The sequence below is a fragment of the Ptychodera flava genome, chromosome 4 (assembly GCF_041260155.1).
Source record: "Ptychodera flava strain L36383 chromosome 4, AS_Pfla_20210202, whole genome shotgun sequence".
NCBI classification, from domain to species: domain Eukaryota; kingdom Metazoa; phylum Hemichordata; class Enteropneusta; family Ptychoderidae; genus Ptychodera; species Ptychodera flava.
In genome coordinates this window covers 249,555-270,683 of record NC_091931.1, presented here as the reverse complement: position 1 = coordinate 270,683, position 21,129 = coordinate 249,555, and the positions used below count along the sequence as shown (strand labels likewise).

The 21,129-nt window shown below is 34.9% G+C and overlaps 1 protein-coding gene across 3 annotated transcripts in view; it reads left to right on the top strand.

The window, feature by feature from the left end:
- Positions 1 to 21,129, top strand: part of LOC139130331 (E3 ubiquitin-protein ligase MYCBP2-like) — a 688,708-nt gene that overhangs the window by 521,592 nt on the left and 145,987 nt on the right. For all 3 annotated transcript variants that reach the window (XM_070696083.1, XM_070696082.1, XM_070696081.1), the window contains exons 43-47: positions 7,399 to 7,643; positions 10,462 to 10,577; positions 11,924 to 12,015; positions 12,498 to 12,752; positions 16,612 to 16,708. In XM_070696083.1, coding sequence (XP_070552184.1) covers positions 7,399 to 7,643; positions 10,462 to 10,577; positions 11,924 to 12,015; positions 12,498 to 12,752; positions 16,612 to 16,708 — 805 coding nt within the window. The remainder of the gene's footprint in view (positions 1 to 7,398; positions 7,644 to 10,461; positions 10,578 to 11,923; positions 12,016 to 12,497; positions 12,753 to 16,611; positions 16,709 to 21,129) is intronic.

The following is a 21,129-nucleotide window of genomic DNA, read 5'->3' as shown; positions in this document are numbered from 1 at the left end:
TGTGTATTTCAATATGTTCTATAGTTATGAAGTTGACAGTGATGCACTTTTGCGGCTTTCGTGTATTTTTTTGTACGAAATGCGCCTTTGATCGACTGAAGAATGATGGCCTTCGTAGGCGATAAACACCGGTACCGGCATGCATATCAGTTCTGCTGAGGAAGTAATCCAATGGCCCGTATAGGTCAGGGGCTCACATAGGGGGGGACCACTTGATTTCTGGGGGTATGGAGGATTTTGAGAAAAAAATTGTCACCAGGTGAAATAAAAGAAAAATATTAAACCTGTTATGGCTTGAGAAAAAAAATTCTCATAACAGACAAAAATAAAAAAAGGAATTGTCACAATGCACTTGAAATGAGCAAAATTTTGGAAACTTCATTCTCATGTATTCTTTGCTGGCATGCTGTCATAGGCAGCGCAAATGTTTTTACCACAAGCAATTCTTATGTGTTTTTTTTTCCCCAGCACTTATGATATAAGCATTCACTACTTTACACCTCAGTGCACTCGATGTTTTCCTTCCCTTTTCTGACCCAAGAACTCATATTTCAGGATTTCTGTTGCAATATCTCAATGGCATAGGCAATATCTAGATGGGACTATTTGACTTCTGTAAATTGTGAAAATTTAAAACACAAGACAGGAGTCAATAAACTAGTGTTAAAACCAATATGTTATTCTCTCAATATAAATATGTTAGAAAGATTACAAGTTGTCAATGAAAAATTGAGGAACAACAAATATAATGAAATACAATGTGTGAGCCTTGTTTCTCTGACCACAAAAGATAACATCTCCCCTGAGAACTTAAAAGGAATTGACTGTTTTAAAGAAAAGCAGGTATAGTACTGATCACAGTTGATTTGCCAAAAAAGTGTTCCATAATTTAAAGTTGTATATATACTAGACTTTCCATTTTTTGCTCACGTGTTTACACACGTGAGCATATGTCGTAGCAATGTCTGTCTGTCTGTCTGTCTGTGTGTCCGTCTGTCTGTCTGTCTGTCTGTCTGTCTGTCTGTCTATTGGTCCGATATCTCAAAAACGGCTCATCAGATCAGGATCAAATCTGGTACATAGATTCAGTTAGCATATGGCAAGAACTGATTAGTTTTTGGTGGGTCTGGCTTAGTCTGGTTCCCTGACCCATTTCCCCGGTAGAGGGCGTGGGGAAATATAGGGTCAGGTACCGGGTAGCCATCTTGAACAGAATTTTGTTCAAGATGGCGGAGGTTAGTCACCTGACAGAACATGCTACAACAAATATGGCTGCTACCATGAAAACGCCGGTCAAAATTCGACTGGATAAGAATTATGTTCGAACACTGGTATCCGAACCAAAAACATTGGCACACGAGACGGGAAACACAAACTGAAAGGATTAATCCAGAAGTACGGGGAAATAGAGGTGATTGAAGGCTGGCTGTGATTTCGCAGCAGTACTCGTTGCGTGTATCGAACGCGCTACGGTCATTGAGGTCATCACCGACTGTGGCGTACCCCAATGACCCGAGCACGTTCGATACACGCCACAAGTACTGCTGCGATATCACAGCTAATTGAAAGCAAACTTTGTTGGAACTGTTAACGACGATTGATTTCGATGGATAGAATGGTGTCCGAATTTCGTGAAAAATGCCAGGCATCATGTCGACGTTCTAAAAGTATTAAGAGGTGTGCTAAATCACAGTGGCTAAATCATGGAGGTAAAAAGTATTTCTTTCTACCTCCACGGCTTTGTGGTACAAACAAGAAGTTGGTGTCAAGTGAGTCTGAAAGTGCGAAACCCAAGAAACATGAGAAAAAGTTACAAGTGTTACTTTCAGCCAATCACAGCTTGTTTTATTTTAACCCAATAGCGTCCATGTTTACATTTGCCGGTACCTGACCCTATATTTCCCCACGCCCTCTACCGGGGAAATGGGTCAGGGAACCAGACTAGGTCTGGCTTGCATACTTTTTGCTCATTTGCATAATTAATGATTTTAGAAAAAACAGATATTCATTAAAAACGACTACACACAATTTGATGAGATTTGCTACAAATGTTGATCACACCAAGATATATCAGTAGTGGGAACCATTAAGGGATGACATGAGAGTTGCTCATTTGCATATTTAATGAACTTTCCTAATTAAGGATATATGTCTGATTTGACTTGATGAAAATCGACCAAACTTGGTATATATATTAAAGATACTATGATTTAACATTATTGAAAGTCATTAAGCATTTTAACTGCAGCCAATTCCTAATTTACATATTTGATGAACTTTGCTAATTAGAGATATATATTTAAATTGACTGGACCAAAGTTGATGATTTTGCTACATGTATTGAAGCTACTATGATACAAAATTTTTGAAAGTCACTAAACATTTTTACTTCAGCCAATTCCCAATTTGCATATTTAATAAACTTTCCAAATTAGGGATATATATCTGAATTAACTTGATTGTAGTTGTCGAAACTTGTTATATACATCAAAGATACTGTGATATAATATTATTGAAAATCAAAAAACATTTTTACTTCAGTCAATTCCTAATTTGCATATTAAATGAATTTTCATAATTAGGGATATTTATCTGAATTGACTTGATCAATATTGATGAAACTTGCTATGTACATTAAAGACAGTATAATGCAATATTATTGAAAGTCATTAAGCATTTTCTCTTCAGCCAATTCCTAATTTGTATATTAAATGAACTTTCCTAATTAGAGATATATGTCTGAATCAACTTGACCAAAGTTGACAAAACTTGCTACATATATTACAGATACTATGATACAACATTGTTGAAAATCATTAAGCATTTTTACTTAAGCCAATTCCTAATTTATATATTTAATGACCTTTGCTTTTTAGGGATATATACTGGATTTACTTGATCAAAGTTGGCAAAACATGCTATGTACATTGATGATTATACCAGGTTAAAACAATATCAAAAGTCATTTCACATTTTCATGTCAGCTAATTTATAATTTGCATAATGAGCTTTCACAGCTCGGCATATATGGCTTGAAGGACTTGGCCAACGGTAATTACACTTGCTATATAAAGTGGTGATACAATGACAGCAGTAAAAGAACTGATATTTTTATTTCAGTTAATTACATATTTGTATACTTCATGACCTAATCGGCGGTCATTATTGTTCATTGCGTTGATCATAATATTTTCAATGAAGTTGCTAACATGTGGCAAAGGTTAGAATTTACACACATAACTGCAATATATAATGAAACACGTGAGCATTTTCAGTTCATATCTGGTGTTTTTATTTGTTGGAATGTAAAATGAATACATTTTACCATCCTGTGATATGTGAAACACTGGCTTAAATTTGAAAAATTGCACTGCTACTCCATTTGAATAAAAAAAAATTGATGCAGGTCTGACAGTAGAAATGAAAAAATGTTGTTTCTCTGACAAAAAAACACAAGTTCCCATACCCACTTCCTACATACCCCCCGAAATCAAATGGGTCTGCCCTTAATATGCGCATACGCTCATAACAAGTTAGCCTTGTTTTGCAAGGACTTCGAAAAATCAAACCGACGCCATCTTGTTTCTCGGTATGGTGCGAATTTTGACTTTTTACAGTTTTTAGCGTGTATTTGATGATGTTTTGTAAATATGAAGTTCACAGTGATGGTACTTTTGTTGCTGTCATGTATTTTTTGGCACGAAACGCTCCTTCGATAGACTGAAGAATGATGGCCTCCGTCTCAGTACTCACCGGTGCCGGCGAAGCCATTGCTTTAGCGAGGCAATCCCACCGGCGGCCCGTACTAATAGCTGGGTGAGAGCAAGGGAACGCTCTCTCCTTCTACGTCCATGTCATAATAAACTAGCGTCGTTTTATGTTGATGTACTGTCCTTTCGACACAGCGATAACTTTTAGTTTTCTGTTGCTTATTTTGGGTAATTTCGTCAGTTGTGCATTGATTTTGACATCATTGTTGACTTCGATCGCTAAAGACAGTGTGTGCTTATGTTGACCGATTTAAGGAAATACGCGCACTTCAGAATCACGGCATAATCCGACATGGCAATTTGGCAGGATCATCAGATCATACATGATCCGAGATTGCAGCACGTCACGATGACTAATATTGTTTGTTTCACTGTTGTTTAATACCTATATTTCCACTAAAAGACCATTAGAATTTCCTCCTGGCTACTTGAAATTGTCAACATCACTATGCTTGAATGTAGTAGACTCTTACTATGAATATATCGACTGTCACTGCATATTGCATATGTGTGCAAGTCACTCCGTATCATATCAAAAAATGTAGTATTACGACGTTTGAGCTGCCAGAAGCCAGAATTTACAGTTTACAAGAAAGTTATCTTACATGTAAAACTCAGTTCTACTGTGAACAAAATGCAAGCTATGTTGTATAACTATCGTGAATAGCATAATATTTTGTACCGACAAACTGTGGTCAGGATGATACTGTCCAATTTTAATATTTGTCTCTTGGCACACACCAGATACTCATGACTGTAAAACAACATTTTCATATAATTGTATATTCAGTTTTTATATTTAGTTTGCTTTTCACCATATTGTATGTCCTTCCCTGCACTACGTAATTCAAAATTAAATATTGTTTTTGGCCTACACATACTTGAGGGGTAAGCTTATTTAGTCTCATACATTAAAGATGCACTGTTGACCTACAGAGTCCAAACTTTTTATCATTGTATTGTAGATAGGTGTACACTCCAAATACTAAGTACAAGTGTGGTGAGTGTAACAAGCAAATGTTTTTTAGTCAATGGCCCAAATTTATTTTCTATTTGATGGACTATAAATACATGTGTAATCAATGCCAACAATCCAGTTTAAGTAATTTGATTTATAGATTAGCCATTGTCCATTATATTACAAATACAATAGTTTGTGGCTAAATTTTCTCCCCTTCTGTATTATATAAGTTCACCGTTTCCTGTTTTAGATATTGTTGATCCTATAGAGTCCCATCTCTTATTCTTAATTCACTTTCACACATATCAAGGCTGTTGAAACTTAGAATCCACACTTGAACTTATGCTGGAGCAGTAACCAACCAGTTCAAATAACTTTCATTTATGTCCAAACAATTTGACTTTTTGCCAAATTTCACATTTATGGCAAATAATAAACAGTAAGGAGGTACAAAGGACGCCGGTGCCCCCGGGCCCCATGTTTGTAATTTTGGGGCAATTTTCCCAATTTTTGATAAAAAAATTTTTTATCAAAAAACTACTGATTTGATAGCTTTGATATTTGGTATACAGGTATCTAAGATTAATCTCAATATAATGTATTGAAGGTATGTTGAAACTGGCAATTGTTTTTTTATTTTTGCCTTTTTTGGTCAAAAAATTTTTCTCCTAAAACTTCTGATCTGGTAGCTTTGATATCTAGTGTACAGGTTCCTAGGGTGTTGTTAATTAGATATATTTAAAATTAGGATGAAATCTGCAATTTTGTATTTTGGGGGGCAATTTTTTTTACATTTTTGGTAAAAAAATTTGTTTCTCAAAATTTACCAGTCGGATTGCTTTGATATTTAGTAAACCGGTTCTTAGGGTTTTTTTAATAATATAATTAAAATTATGTTGAAATCCGGAATTTTTAATTATTGGGGCAACTTTGCGAAACTGTCAGTTTTACTGGGATATCTTTCATTTTGTATTTTTAAGATTTTTGGGGGTAATTTTATACCTACTGGAACTAAGAGTATATAATGTGGTGATTTAGTAAGCATTTGATATGGTAAACTTTATTTGGTGTTGAAATGCAGTGAAAAAATCCTGGCAGATTTTGAAAAAATTCCAAACAAATGCCAATAAAAAATTCAGCCAGAGAAGGTTTGACAAAAAGAAAAGGTGGGAGAGTGGGGAAAAAAGAATGTACAATGGATCGGATAAAAAAGATGATGTACCTCATCGATCTTCCAGACACCGTTCCTTATCAAATGGTCCACCCTGATGTATTTTTGTGCGCAATTAACCATGCAGTGTATTTTAGTTTAAGATGGCAAGTTAGGTAAGGATTTGAAAGGAATGGTCAAGTTCACCACAGTTTAACTTTATCTCTTGTGTCATCATCCTTGTGTAATTGGTTAAGTTTGTAAGTTGTTCCAGATGTGGATGCACCAGCTGTTCTGGAAGAAAACAATGTTTACTTTTCCATGTAGGGTTTCTGAGTTGATGATTGTATGTTGAAATTTCTCCATGTATCTGGTGTATGGGCAAAGTGTAAACATTGGTTGCAGTCTATGTCAAACATTGTAAATGAAAAAATCAAGAACAGTTTGCTGTGTGCTTGTAAAAGATAACATATTTGTCAATATATAAACTGCCTTGCAGATTTATTGTCTTAAAGATTATCACAGAAGTAGAAAAGGAAAAGAAACTAATCAAATTGCTGTAACATATTCACTCTCAGTGCCTGTAGGCCTATACTTAACTATTTTATCATTACTTTCAGCTTTTTGTTATATCTTTGCTACTCTCCACGGGCCAAGGCACACTTGGGGTCAATGTCATCACTCTGTGCCAGTCTGTGTATGTCAGTCTGTCTGTATATGTATGTCCATGTTTCATACAATTGTTGACTTGTTTTGATAAATTTATGGGAGCGAACAGTGATGTTGTCACTATTTTTCTGGGTTTTTTGTAAAAAAATCTGTCCTCTAAAAGTTTTTGTGTGATTGGTTTGAAACCTGGAATTAAGGGTCCTTGTATTGACCTCAGTAAGATCTGTTCAAATAATGTGGGAGTTCGCATTTTTGTACTATAAGGGTAAATCTTTTCCTTTTTTCGTTAAAACACATTCCTTACTGAAAACCGCTCATCAGATTGCTTCCAAATTTGATACAAAGGTCTGTGGGGATGATTTGTATAAGCTTTGTGCAAATCGTGAAAAAATCTGCAAACCTGTATTTATCGGCAATTTTTGCTGCTTTGGTAGAAAATTCAAAAAATCAGCAAAGTGATAGTGTCCTCGTCCAATTGCTTTTGTATGCAGGTATGTCGGGATAACCCGATTCAGATTCGTTGAAATTATGATAAAACTTACTTACATATCTTTTTAGGGAATTTTTTCCAGTCTTGGTCAAACAAAATGTTTGTCTGGACAGTTGACCTATGTTTAAGTATTAGTACTCAAACAAAGTGTGCCAGTACTGATGTATGCTCATCCCCAAAAAACAAACAACAGCATATTCAGAAATTTGTTTGTTGTCACTGAGAGCAGGTGATGTTGAATATAATGATTTTTGTGTGTATGTATGGTTTGTCTGATACCATATACTTTTATGAATGAATTTGATTGATACAGTGTTAGAAAGTGGTGACTCAATTGTGCCATTACATGGCTTTTCAGGTTGAAGCCAAAGCAGTGCCTGTCATCAAGCAAGATTGTAGTCATGGCAACAAGAAGACTCAGAAGTCTAGTAAGAAATCAATTGTCAGAGACGTCACGTATGGTGGTCATGCTCCACCCAAAATCAATACTGCATATGAACCAACAACCACCAGTCATGTCAACTACGTTTCTATCACAATGATGAAAGCATATGAAAATTATTCCTTTGAAGAGCTAAGGCTAGCATCACCTACAATAAGAAGGTAATTTGTTGCATATCATTAACTGGTTAAGGGGAGTAATTGTTTTGATATTGTACAGATAATGACAGGCCCTTGTCATGATGTTCAGTATGTATTATTGTACATGGCATTCTATGATTTCAATCACTGAAACATACTTTGGTTTAGTCCAAATGTCACTGATTTTTCAGGGAAAATTAATGCTAATTAGTAGGACAGATTGAAGTAAGTGTCTTTTTTTTGGACACTATTTTCTATGGTGTAGAAATTCAGTAGAGTATGCAATGTAAGGAAGATACAAGGGTTAACTGATGTATTCCAGGAGGTGTAAAATGGTAAAACACCATTTAAAAGCTGTTTTAAATGGCTAGGTGTACCGTCATTGCATTACCTGAATAGTTTAGGTGGCATTGCATTTTAATATTGTTTCAAAGTAACATTCCCATCAAAGATGGGAATATTACTTTTCAGCATCTCACATTTTGTTTCAAAGTAATATTCCCATCAAAAATGGTTGTTCAAAAATTTTATTCTCTGACATTGTTTGATCAATTTTAATCAAATTTAGTTTGCAAATTCGAAGGGATTATGTCATTCAGTTAATGATGATCAAATGATGATACCAATCCCATTGTTTTAAAATTTTCAGGGATTACCTCACTTTGAGAGTATTCTTTTAAATGGCGCTAATTGCATAAGCAAATTTTAAGAGTTAGTTTTTTGTGGTCAATAATTTGTAATTTACACCTCTGCTAAAGCTTTGAAGTGCAATCTTCAGCTATTCACAGATACATCATTAACCCTTTTCCTGCCAAGTCCATATTTCATCATCAGGTCAAAATGGTTAAAATTAATGAAACACAACATATTCCATAAGTTGTGTTTTAACATAGTACTGTACATGTGAAGGCTGTTGAAAACATAAATACTGTAAACTTGATTTGTTTGGACTAAAGATGCTGTAACAGATCAAGCCAAGTGGGTGAAAATACGTCATGTTTTGGCTAAATACTGGGAAGTGATACTGTCTGGCAGGAAAAGGGTTAATGTCACCATAGGCGGACTCAATTTCTGGGTCAATATAGGCATGCAGTATATCGTTGGAATTGTATTTAGTTGTACAATGATGATACGGTTTTAATTTTTCAAAATTCACATTTCTCATCAAGAAACAGGCTAATTATCATCAAAAATCTCATTTTTCACTGAATATTTGCTCTTAATTTTTTTAAAAATCGGTCAAACAAAACAACTGAGAACGTACTTTTACTCGGAGCAAGCATGGCAATGGCTTCTGTACCCTTCCAGGCATTACCGATCAAAAACAAGAGAGGAGATAGCCAAAAATATCCCCAAAAGTCAAAATATAGAAACTCAAGTTTAATTTTTGAAAAATATGAATCTTCAGATAGAATAATGCTATAAAGGTCCGGAAAAAAACCTAAAAATGTACGTCTTCCCGACTATTGCATTGAAGTAACTGCGAATGAGGATAAAAACATGCATATGCGTACGACATCAATTTTCAGCTCGTGGCTATTTTTGGACACGGCATTAGTCACATATGTAACGGCGCCCTTGGTAGCAGAACGGTGATCTCCAAGCGTACAAATCGTGTTGCATCATGGGATAAAATACATACTGTGAGCTGTGTGTGACCAACATGTGTACAAAGTCTCATCAAACTGGAAGCAGTCTGCTAAGAAACAGCTCTTTTTCAAAAATCACTAATTATGCAAATTAGCACTAAACAATCAATGTGCATATGTATGCCATAGTGTATTATCCTTGTACCAAGTTTGAAAGGAATTGGCTCAGACATGTCAAAGCTATCTCTGTGGACAGACAGAAGTTGATCTTCGTTTTTCTTTTATTTCGCCCGCCCGCCCTGCCTGAGTATGCATCTGGAGATGAGAAACAAAACAAATAAAAGGGTCATCCTAAATAGTGTGATATGTCTTGAAATGCTACCTCAAATTTGATGAAATTTGGTGCAGATATTGATCTTTCCGTAGTATACTGGCATGCAAAGATATCTAGCAGTATCATATCAATTAACTGCTAATATGTATATTTAATGAATTTTCATAATTAGGCTGATATCTCAAGAAATGTAATACTGTGTGAAGACATTAAGCAGTATCATATCAATTGATTGCTAATTTGCCTTATTTGATGAACTTTCATACTTAGAGTGATGTCTAGAAATGCTGCATCAAATTGATAAAATGTGGTAAAGATGTTGATCTTCCAGTAGTGTTATGGCATGCAAAGATATGTAGTAGTATCATGTCAATTAACTACTGATTTGCATATATTATGAATTTTCATAATTAGGCTGATATGTCAAAAAATGGTTCATCAAATTTCATGAAACTTGGTACAAATGTTGAGCTCACATTGCTTTAACATTGAATAAAGACACTTAGCAGTTTCATGTTAGTTAATATATTTAATGAGCTTCTAAGAGTGATATGTCCAGCAATACTTCATCAAATTTTATTAAACTTGGTGCTGTAGTACAGTTCATTGACATTTAGCAATATCATTTATCAAATGTGGTACAGGGGATAATCTGTCAGTTTTATAATAGAATGCAAAAATGTAATGACCTTTTGTAATTAGGGTGACAGTCAACATTGGTTTTACATTTTCACCACCATGGAAGTCGTTCTTAATCACAGACCTAATTAATGAACAGGAGTCTATCCTCTCTAAGGACTTAATCAAAGTACCCATTAATAACTGGGGACTGTGTCATCAACGATGACTTGTTTATAAAAACACAAACTGTCACAAATGACATTTGTGTAATTTACAAATATACTAATTTTTGCAGACCAAGTGAAACCATGCTAATAAAGGCGAACAATGATGGCAGTTACCATGCAAATTGGACGCCGGCATCAGTTGGAATGTATGCTGTACATGTTACCATAGACGGCTATCCCATGGGTAAGCCTCAATTCAACTTTTCATGTTATTATTATTATTGTGAAAAATAGGTATGACACAAAGTAATAGGCTTGATATTACTTTATTATTACTATTAAACAACATCAACTTGGCAGCCACTTGTTTCATATACCGGTATAATTTATTCCTAACTGGGATTTTGATTTTCAGTGTCAGGAAGACACTTTGTTACTTCAATCCTTAATCCTGCCAAGTTCATATGTCACCATCAGGTCAAGTTAGTGAAAGGTAGTGAGGCATAACATGTCCCATGTTTTGCCTATTAAGAAAAACTTGAGTATATGAAGGACCCCTAAATACGGAGATTTCTTTATTTATTTATTTATTTATTTCAAATTCTGACCAGGCGTCTGAAACTTTGATAAGATGAACTAATATAAATGGCAGGGTTAGAAATAACATGATTGGAACTAATTTGGGATAATTGGATGGTGAAGTAATGTCATTTAATCTACACATGTTATCTCATCTGCTATTCTTTTTATATTACGCACTTGTTCTTATGAGTAATTTGCAATATTGCAACATTCAGCTGTATGGCACCTAACACTTTTGAGAAATTTGCAAAATATGAAAATCCAATTATCCCAAATTAGTTCCAATCATGTTAAATGCACAATTTATTTAAAGTAGCCATACATGTTTGAAGAGCTGCACATTTAAAAACATTGAGTTTACTAATTGTGAGTCTAAAAACAGTGTGAGTTCTTGTAGTTCTCTGGGGAACATTAAAATTAATACGAAAAATATTTTTGGGACAATCATACATGTTATTAACACATTCGTTAAAAATATAGAATCTAAAAATCATCTCCCATGATGAAGAGGCAAAAGGTTTAAACACTGGCACAGTTCTTCATGATTAGTTTGGTTGTAAGAATGCTTTGTTTTGAAACACAGGAATTTTATGTAATTCATTTGCACTAGCTCTATTTTGTCCTGTTGTTGTTTTTGTCAAGGAGACCACACTACAGACGCTTATTCTAAAAACTTTGTACAGTGAATTGAGGGAGCCGCTTAATAGAACCAAGCATGTGCAAAGCTTTACCAATAAATAAATGAGACATGCCCAGAAAAACTCAAATCCCTAGAAAAAGATTACCCCCAGATCCTTAGTTTGGATACTGTAAACATGATCTTTACAAACTATACTGCTTTTTAGTGACTTAACAGATGCGCAAGTGATACTACTCGCCAGGATTAGAATTTAAGCTCATATTTGTCCCATATTTCATTGTACTATTAATGGGTAATGTGGCTGTTAGGTGGCAAGAGTTTAATATTCAAAACTTGCCAAAGTTTGATAACTGATGATTGCTTTGTAGATGACATTGCCCAGATAGAGATTGGTGAACCGCCACAAGGTGTTACTCCACCAAATCCTACACTGACCAAGAAACCTCATCAACCAAGTAAGGTGAGTGTTTACTTTCTGTATCTATTTGTTGTCTTCATATCAGGCAATTCTGCCCATATAACAAGATATTTAATGATGTGAAAACAACACAAAAAAGAAACATTTACAGACAGCAATGTCAGACAATTTCATTGGTCAATTTAGGTACTGTGACTGAATGCTTGATATATGCGACTTTATCAAGCCTATATAATTTGGAAAGTGTATCCTAAAACATAAACTGGGATTCATTTGATGGTACGTAATGTTTCTGAGCAATAAATAATATGTCAATGCGAATCATATTTTGGAAAATAGGTTTTGAGACCACCTAATTTTCACACCATCAAATAAGCAGCAGATGATGCCTACGCGCCTACTCTGTACTGAACCAAGTATTTGATATATGGTTGAATCATTATATTTTGTTGGCTAAGTTCAGTTGTGCAAAACTGAATATTTTATCCACTGGTTTACAAATAATTTTCTTGTCTTTCATTCAGGTCAGGAAATATATAGCTAACTTTAGTCAAGGTTTAAGAATACGCAGCAGTCCTTCATTGCAAAGTGAACAGATCGGAGTGGTAGGTGTGAATAATACTATAACATTCATAGATGAAGTTCACAATGAAGATGGTGTATGGTTGAGACTTAACTCAGAAACCATTCACAAATACTGTGGTAGTAATGGGTACAAAGAAGCGTGGTGTCTCTCCTATAACCAGCATCTTGGGAAAACATTGCTTGTACCAGTTGAGGTGAGTGTTACGCCACATTATCATTGAGCCGTATGGCTGATCTCGTAATGTGTCACAGCTTTGAGAAACGTTGGAGTATTGAACTTGTGTAGTCGTCTCTATGTGAAATTTTAGTTGACCCAAGAAGAGATAGAGTCAGCAGCCTCAACATGGGCCTTTGTGTTCAGAGTAACTGTTAAAAAAATTGTTTGCATAGTGATGTACCATCGTAATGATTGCTGGCAGTGTCTGTATGGTTTCAAGTATTGTGGAGTCAGCACATTTTTACTATAATATTTGTAATTTTGTATCATTGTGAAGCTATTGTTGTCTGCATCAGTCAGCGTATTCAGTGATTTGAAATGCAATCAATGCACTTTGCAACATGAGTCCCAAATACACATTTGATAGTGATTTTATTTTCTTGTTTATGAGAAATGAATCAGCTACTGACTGGAATATGATACATCGTTTAGGCATTATACATCTGTAATGATCATTGTCAGAAGCCAGTAGTTGTCATCATGTCTGATGAGGTCATCACACCTTTGGTGATGAAGTCTACAAAACCAAGTGGTGATACTGAGTAATAACTTCATCCCCACGCTTGTATCATTCAGTTTCAGGGATATTGAACGTAAAATATTCTCTGAGATATTTTGAGGTAAAGTCTTTCAATGTGAACAAACAAGCGCCACTATCCTTATCTACTATGTCATTAATTAATGACATTTGGAATTCGTAAGAATACCATATCTGTAATGATGTATATGATTTTGCACTGTTTTCCCTTAGATAAATGTTTTACTGTCTCTGTAATTTTCATGTGCCTTTCTATCAGAAAAGGAACAATGATGTGATTTGTGAGAGGTAATTTGAATGACAGAATCCAAAGTGATGCGTAGCTGATTATATAAATTGGTAACATTTCAATATTAGAATAACATTTTGACTTTTCTGTGACAAAGTTAAAACCCCTATTAGTATTCGGACAATTTTGTGAATCAAAAGAAACTTATTGTGCTGTACAATGGTAAACATGGTACTGATCAAGCAGGAGATTTTGTGTCATACTGTAGAAATCAACAAAAGAGGATTCCACACATATCCTTATAATTGTAAGGACTAAGGATGAGGTTTTAAATGCCTGTTTCATGATAACACTTCGATTTGAGTTAAGACAATAATGCATGTGTAGTTGCATTCCAAAATTTGTTTTCCAAAAATGTACAGATATGTACAGTTCTTGGAATGGTTTTTAGCTACAATAGACTATAGTCTACAGAAGCTATTTGGATGGGTATGCATCCGGCATCAGTCTGTATGTATGTATGTCCATTTGTGAGGATGTCCATCCACTCAAATACCTTGAGAACCACAGTACTTACAGATGTGATATTTGTTGTGTAGCTGCAAAATATGATTATGAGAAACTAGATTTTTTATTGTTTTGATATTGTTAAAAAATATGCAAATTAGTGCAAAAACGGCATTTTGGGTAAAAAATCTTCTTCACAGCCATTGGTCAGATAGGTTTGATATTTAGTATTTAGGTCCCTAGGGATGACCCAACGTAGATTTGTTCAAATTGTGATGAAATATGCAAATTTGTATTTTTAGGGAATTGTTTGTCATTTTTGGTCAAAAATTTATTTCATCAAAACTGCTTGTCTGACAGCTTTGATATTTGGTATACAGGTTCATAGGGATGTTCAAAATTTGATATATTCAAATTATGGTGAAATCTACGATTTTTTGCTCACGTGTTGACACATGTGAGCATATGTCGCAGCGATGTCTGTCTGTCTGTCTGTCTGTCTGTCTGTCTGTCTGTCTGTGTACTCGTTATCTCAAAAACGGCTCATCAGATCAGAATCAAATCTGGTACATAGATTCAGTTTTCAAATGGCAAGAACTGATTAGTTTTTGCTCATTTGCATAATTAATGATTTTAGAAGAAACGGATATATATTGACAAGGACTGCACACAATTTGATGAAATTCACTACAATTGTTGATCACACCAAGATATATCAGCTGTGAAAGGTACGAAGGGGTGACATAAAAGATAATGGATAATTTGCATATTTAATGAACTTTCCTCATTAGGGATATATATCTGATTTGACTCGATCAAAATTGACAAAACTTGGTATGTATATTGAAGATACTATGATTTAACATTATTGAAAGTCATTAAGCATTTTTACTTCGTCAAACTCTTAATTTGCATATTTAATGAACTTTTGAAATTAGGGTATTTATTTGAATTGACTTGATCAAAATTGATGAAACTTGCTATGTACATTAAAGATACTATGATATAACATTTTTGAAAGTCATTAAGCATTTTTAATTCAGCCAAATACTTATTTGCATATGTAATAAACTTTCGTAATTAGATATATGTATCTGAATTGACTTGACCAAAGTTGATGAAACTTGCTATGTACATTGAAGATGCTATGATATAACATTATTGAAAATCATTAAGCAGTTTTACTTCAGCCAATTCCTTCTTTACATATTTAATGAACTTCACTAATTAGGGATATATATCTGAATTGACTCGACCGAAGTGGATGAATCTTGCTACATATATTGAAGATATTATAAAACAACATTATTGAAAGTCACTACACTTGTTTACCTCAGCTAATTCTTAATTTGCATATTTAATGAACTTTCCTAATTAGGGATATTTATCTGTATTGACTAAACCAAATTTGACGAAAATTGCTATGTACATTAAAGATACTTGAATTTTTACATTAGCCAATTCCTTATTTGCAAATTTTATTAACTTTCCTAATTAAGGATATTTGTCTGTCTTGACTAGACCAAAGTTGACGCATTGCTTTGCACATTAAAGATATTATGATACGAGATTATTGAAAGTGATTCATTTTTACTTCAGCCAATTCCTAATTTGCATTTTAATGAGAACATTTCAGTCAATTCCTAATTTGCATATTTTAATGAACTTTCTATATTATTATTATTGAGAATCAATCTGTGGTGAATATTATTCATTATGTTGATCATAACACTTTCAATGAAGTTGCAAACATGTGGTGAAGGTTCAAATTTACACATAACTGCAATATATAATGAAACACGTGAGCATTTTCAGTTCATATCTGGTGTATTTTGGGGGCAGTTTTTGTCATTTATGGTAAAAAAAAGTATTTCTCAAAAAGTACTTGTCTGATGGCTTGGATATTTTGTGTAAAGGTTCCTATAGATGACTTTAATATGATACATTGAAATTGAAGATTTGTTCAAATTGTGATGAAATATGCAAATTTGTATTTTATGGGAATTGTTTGTCATTTTTGGTCAAAAATTTATTTCATCAAAACTGCTTGTCTAACAGCTTTGATATTTGGTATACAGGTTCATAGGGATGTTTTTTAAAATATGATATATTCAAATTATGATGAAATCTATGATTTTGTATTTTTGGCGTAATTTTTGCCATTTTTGATAAAAAAAAATGTTTCTCAAAAACTACTTGTCTTATACCTTTTATATTTAGTATATAGGTTCCATAGGGTTGTCTTACTGTGATATATTTAAATTTAATGAAATGTTCAATTCTTTGGGAGGTCAGTTTTTGCCATTTTTGGTCAAAATCTTTGTTTATACTTAATTTTGTATCCATGTCTATAGTAGCTTCAGGGACATTGGCTCTATGTTTTTAAGGGGCTTGTACATGTTCATATTTGTCCTATAGAGTATTATCCTTCAACATCCGACCATAGATTATCATATTATCATAGAAATATAATCTCTATGGAAAGGGAAATGACAGCAAATTTCCAAAAGAAAGTATTTTTATGAGCAAAAATGCTTATATAATGTGTTATTGTGTGTACAGGAACCAAAGTCAATTATAGATGAAATCATTAAAGACACCATTGCAAAGAAGATTCCAACTATCGGAAACATCAAGTCAAAAACCAAATCAGCTAAAGGTGAATCAAATTTTTTCTATTCCTGCTTAAACCAAACACAGATTTGCATTTGTTGAAATTTATATCTTCTTGTTGACAAGTTTTCGTTTTTTGTACTTATGTCTGTCTGCCAGTGTTTCCTGTCTTTGTGCACCATCTCTATGTTCTCTCTTGAGTATTTAAACAAAATCCCCCCTAAAATAAACTCAGTTGCTTTGCCATACCACACCTCTCCCCACAATGAGATATTGATATACACATAATATTGATTGTGGCATTCCGCATCATGAATTAGTGATGAATGACTTATATAGGCTTCTAATATGTGAAATACTTACTGGAGAGCAGGAATCTAGAGAGTTTTTCATAGCTGCCAGGTGACCAACTTGTTCCGATATTTATGTCTCAAGCCATGCACAGACATGTAATGACTGTTTTCTTTCATATTTGCCACAAGGACAACACACCATGACTTACATATGTACAGTATGTCCAATATTTTCAGCATTATGATCCAGTATGGTTGCTAGGCAGCCAATTTTTTTTCTGATTTTTCTATGTCCAAAGCTATTCCTTTACAAATGCATAGACCAATGTTATTCAAACTTGGCACGACAACACATTATTACTTACATAAAATTTCTTTGTGATACAATCTAATATGACTGCCAAGTGGCCATTTTGTTCTGACATTTGATATCTACTCTCACATTATATAGCCACATCTATTACCTAACTATTACACAAATTTAGCTTAACTAATTACATTTGTACTTTGTACATCAACGTTTTTGCACATAACATACACACCAAGACAAGGTCAATACTTTCTCAGCTATTTTTAGTCCTGCGGACGCAGTCCGGCGGGGACTCATACCGATAGATTGGGTCCCATCTGTCTGTCAGTCCGTCCGTTAGCAGCCGTTTCTCTGTCATCCCTGAGCCAATTTTTTCAAACTGTGTGCAAGGATAAAGTACCGTGGCATACATATGCGCGTTAATTTATTTCGCAATACAATACAATATGGCTGCTTGGCAATCATTTTGTTTTGATTTTTTTCATGTATTTGAACCATAACTGAAATATTCCTGAACAAATTTCGTTCAAAGTTGGTACACAGATAAAATACTATGGCATATATATGTATCTTAATTTATTACGCGATATGATCCAAAATGGCTGCTGGGCGGCCATTTTGTTGTGATTTTTTAATGTTTTGGAACCACAACTCAACAATTCCTGAACAGATTTCATTCAAACTTTGCACACAGACATTGTATTGTAGTGTGCATGTGCATCACAATTAACCCTTTTCCTGCCAGACAGTATCACTTCCCCCATCAGCCAAGTCAGTAAAAAGCAGTATTGAGCCAAAACATGACGTATTTTCACCCACTTGGCTTGGTCTGTTATAGCATCTTTAGTCCAAAAAAATCAAGTTTACAGTATTTATGTTTTCAACAGCTTTCAAATGTACAGTATTATGTTAAAATACACCATACGGAATATGTTGTGTTTCATTAATTTTAACCATCTTGACCTGGTGGTGAAATACGGACTTGGCAGGAAAAGGGTTAATGGTGCGAGCAGGGACTGTGTCATCAGCGATGACTTGTCCAGATATGCGTCAACCGATTTCACTTTACATTGATTCCTGTAAGTAGGGACTATGTCATTTACAATGACTTGTTGCTTTGAGACTTGGATCTATGCTATCACCTGTATTTACAATATCTTGAAACTCTTTAATTTGCATAATTTAAATTTGCATACTTTATTATTAGCCCCCTCAATCAGAACCAATTTCCATCAAGATTTCCCGGCAGATGGATGGATGGATACATGTCCCAAATGTATGAGAAACCTGGAGAAAACACTGCCATCTGGCAAGATCATGCTTTCCATTCTGTTCAAGCTAGCGAGACAAAAAATTGATAATTCCCTCAGTAAACATAGGATTCCCCCTTTATCAGAAAGTGTGTCTTCTAGCATTGAGACTATCAAACAGTCCTTTCAAAGGGCCTATGACATGTCTATAACAACCAAACGTAAAATCACTCTTTGGGTCTTGAAGTTAGCTTACGTCACTGTCTTGCATTGCGTATCGCCCCCCTTGTCCAGATAAAACGCAAGTAAAAGTTAAGGGTGGGTGTGTACCCCTAGCCCAACTCATTCGACTTTTTTCGGCTTTTCGAAGTTGAGCTGACGACTTATCTTAATACGGGCAAAAAGTCTTTCGCACCATTGCAATCTCATGTCCGTAAGGGTGTGTGGCAAGGGCTTCCTTTACTCAGAACGTACACCCAGCGTGCAACGCATGAGAGAACATTTTAAGCTTAGTGTTTAGTTTGCTATAGTGACATGGTCTTTTCAGGGGCTCGAGATTACCAACGGTCACATGTCGCGTACAGCCGATCGCCTCGCCGATCGAGTATAAATTAAAATGACTTGTCAGGCTATGTGATTAGGTGTACTATGCTTTCGTGCCACATATGGCAAATAAACATTACTAGGGAGGCCCATGACGAATTTTTGAAATCTGACAAAATGCAAAGTTTGACACTAATAAAAAAGACACTACACACTTATTTGCCATCTTTATTTCATTTTCCAATGTAAAATAATACATTGGAATTATACAGAAGAAATTATTAGACACATACGACTTCGGAAAGTGTCAAAAAAATGAGGCCAAATCTTGCAATTTTTGCAATTTGGCTTAAAATCTCCTTTTGCCCAAATTAAAAAAGTGACTTATTAGTTCCAGAGACCAGCTCTGGAACTGTTAGTTTTTGCTCACTTTCCTTCTTTCTTTCTTTCTTTCTTTCTTTCTTTCTTTCTTCTATCTTTCTTTCTTTCTCTATTTCCGGTTTTACAACCGTAGAACGTGCTATACACAAATTTTCCCTTAATTACCCAGAATGCATTGCGACATGCTTATGACGTCATCGCTCAGCTCGGACGGGTTTTACGGGCATTTCTTGTTTGTTTATTTATTTATTTTTTATTTGGCATTGCTCAACTATCATATTGCGTTCAGTTATTAATAATTCTAGCTTTCTTTCGCTTTGTTTTTTGTTGCTTTTTTATTTTATTTTTCTCTGAATACTCCCGTACCTGGCGCTATACTGTTTCGCCCGAATGCTCATGGGTTGAATGGCACATTAAAATTTGGCGGCGTATCGATCGCTTCGCTCGCAGATAGAGAGAAAAGTAGCCTTTCCCTAAGTTTACAAGCGCGGCTGGGCACATCGTGTACCTAGGCGAGGTGGGTGTGCTCGAAAACGATGATCAATGCAAAATTTGGACTCAAAATCGGTTGTTTTGGCGGAGAAACTGCCCGCCGTATTTCTGAGGAGCCACCAGCGGTTTTTCCTATATCAGTCTGCGGGGCTGTGGTGGGAGGCCGATTAACGCCGGTAACACACAGCCCTGCCATGCAGAGCTAGGCATTCATAGTGAACGTACTGTCTGTCATGCACCGGCATGCGTTGGCTGCACGTAAAAGCAACTCAACTTTCCAAGATCAAACGGTCAGTATCTTGTGAAAACAGCGACATAGCAATGAAAATTGTTTTAGTCTGTGCTTTTAATCAAATGAAAATGCATGTGGCTCAATTCCAACGGCCTAGGTCCGATGTTTCCTCTCGTCTGATCATCGTCGTAAATCACATGCCTCTTTACGGCAACAACTCAGCGCTACCCGTCAAGCGATTGATTTTTGCGTAGGTCAGCGGAGCGAAAATTATTGCTCTGGCTTGCGAGAATGTCGTCTGATAAACATTTCCGTGCGTTGTCGCCCCCGTATGTATCTGTTGCGTTTTACCGTAGGCTAAATGTAGGCATTTGTGATCTGTGTACTGTATAATTCCCCGGACTGCCTTGCTTTTAGTTGTATTATGGTGTTTACTGCTATCAGCCCTGAATATTAAAATCCAAAGCACTCTTTCATTCTGCACCTATCTTTGTCACACATTCTCTTGTTTCTTCCGCTGCTCTGGTCTCTGGAACTTCGCTTTTGCTTGCAAATGCTTTCTAGTTGTATTTTGTGATTTGCTGGCCTAGTCACCTTTGTTTGGTATAATGTGAAGAATAGTATCAGATTTGATGAAGTTTGTGGTTTACAACTTGTCAGAATATAATATATACTGTTATTTTGAATGCCAAACCTTTGATTTCATCCTGCTGGCCATATTTTCTCCATGTAAAACTTTATTTTAGGCCAAAAATCACACTTTTTTATTTTTGAAGATAACACTTTTAAATTTTAGGAACATTATCATCATCACAATTGAGTGTCATAAACACTTTTGAACTAAGATTTTTTTTTAAATTATTCAAATTACATGCAAATCAGTAATTTGGGTCATAGGTCAATTATGAATTTTTAAGCGCCAAAATATCAAAAACTATGATTTTTCAATCTTTTTGTGTGATTTTT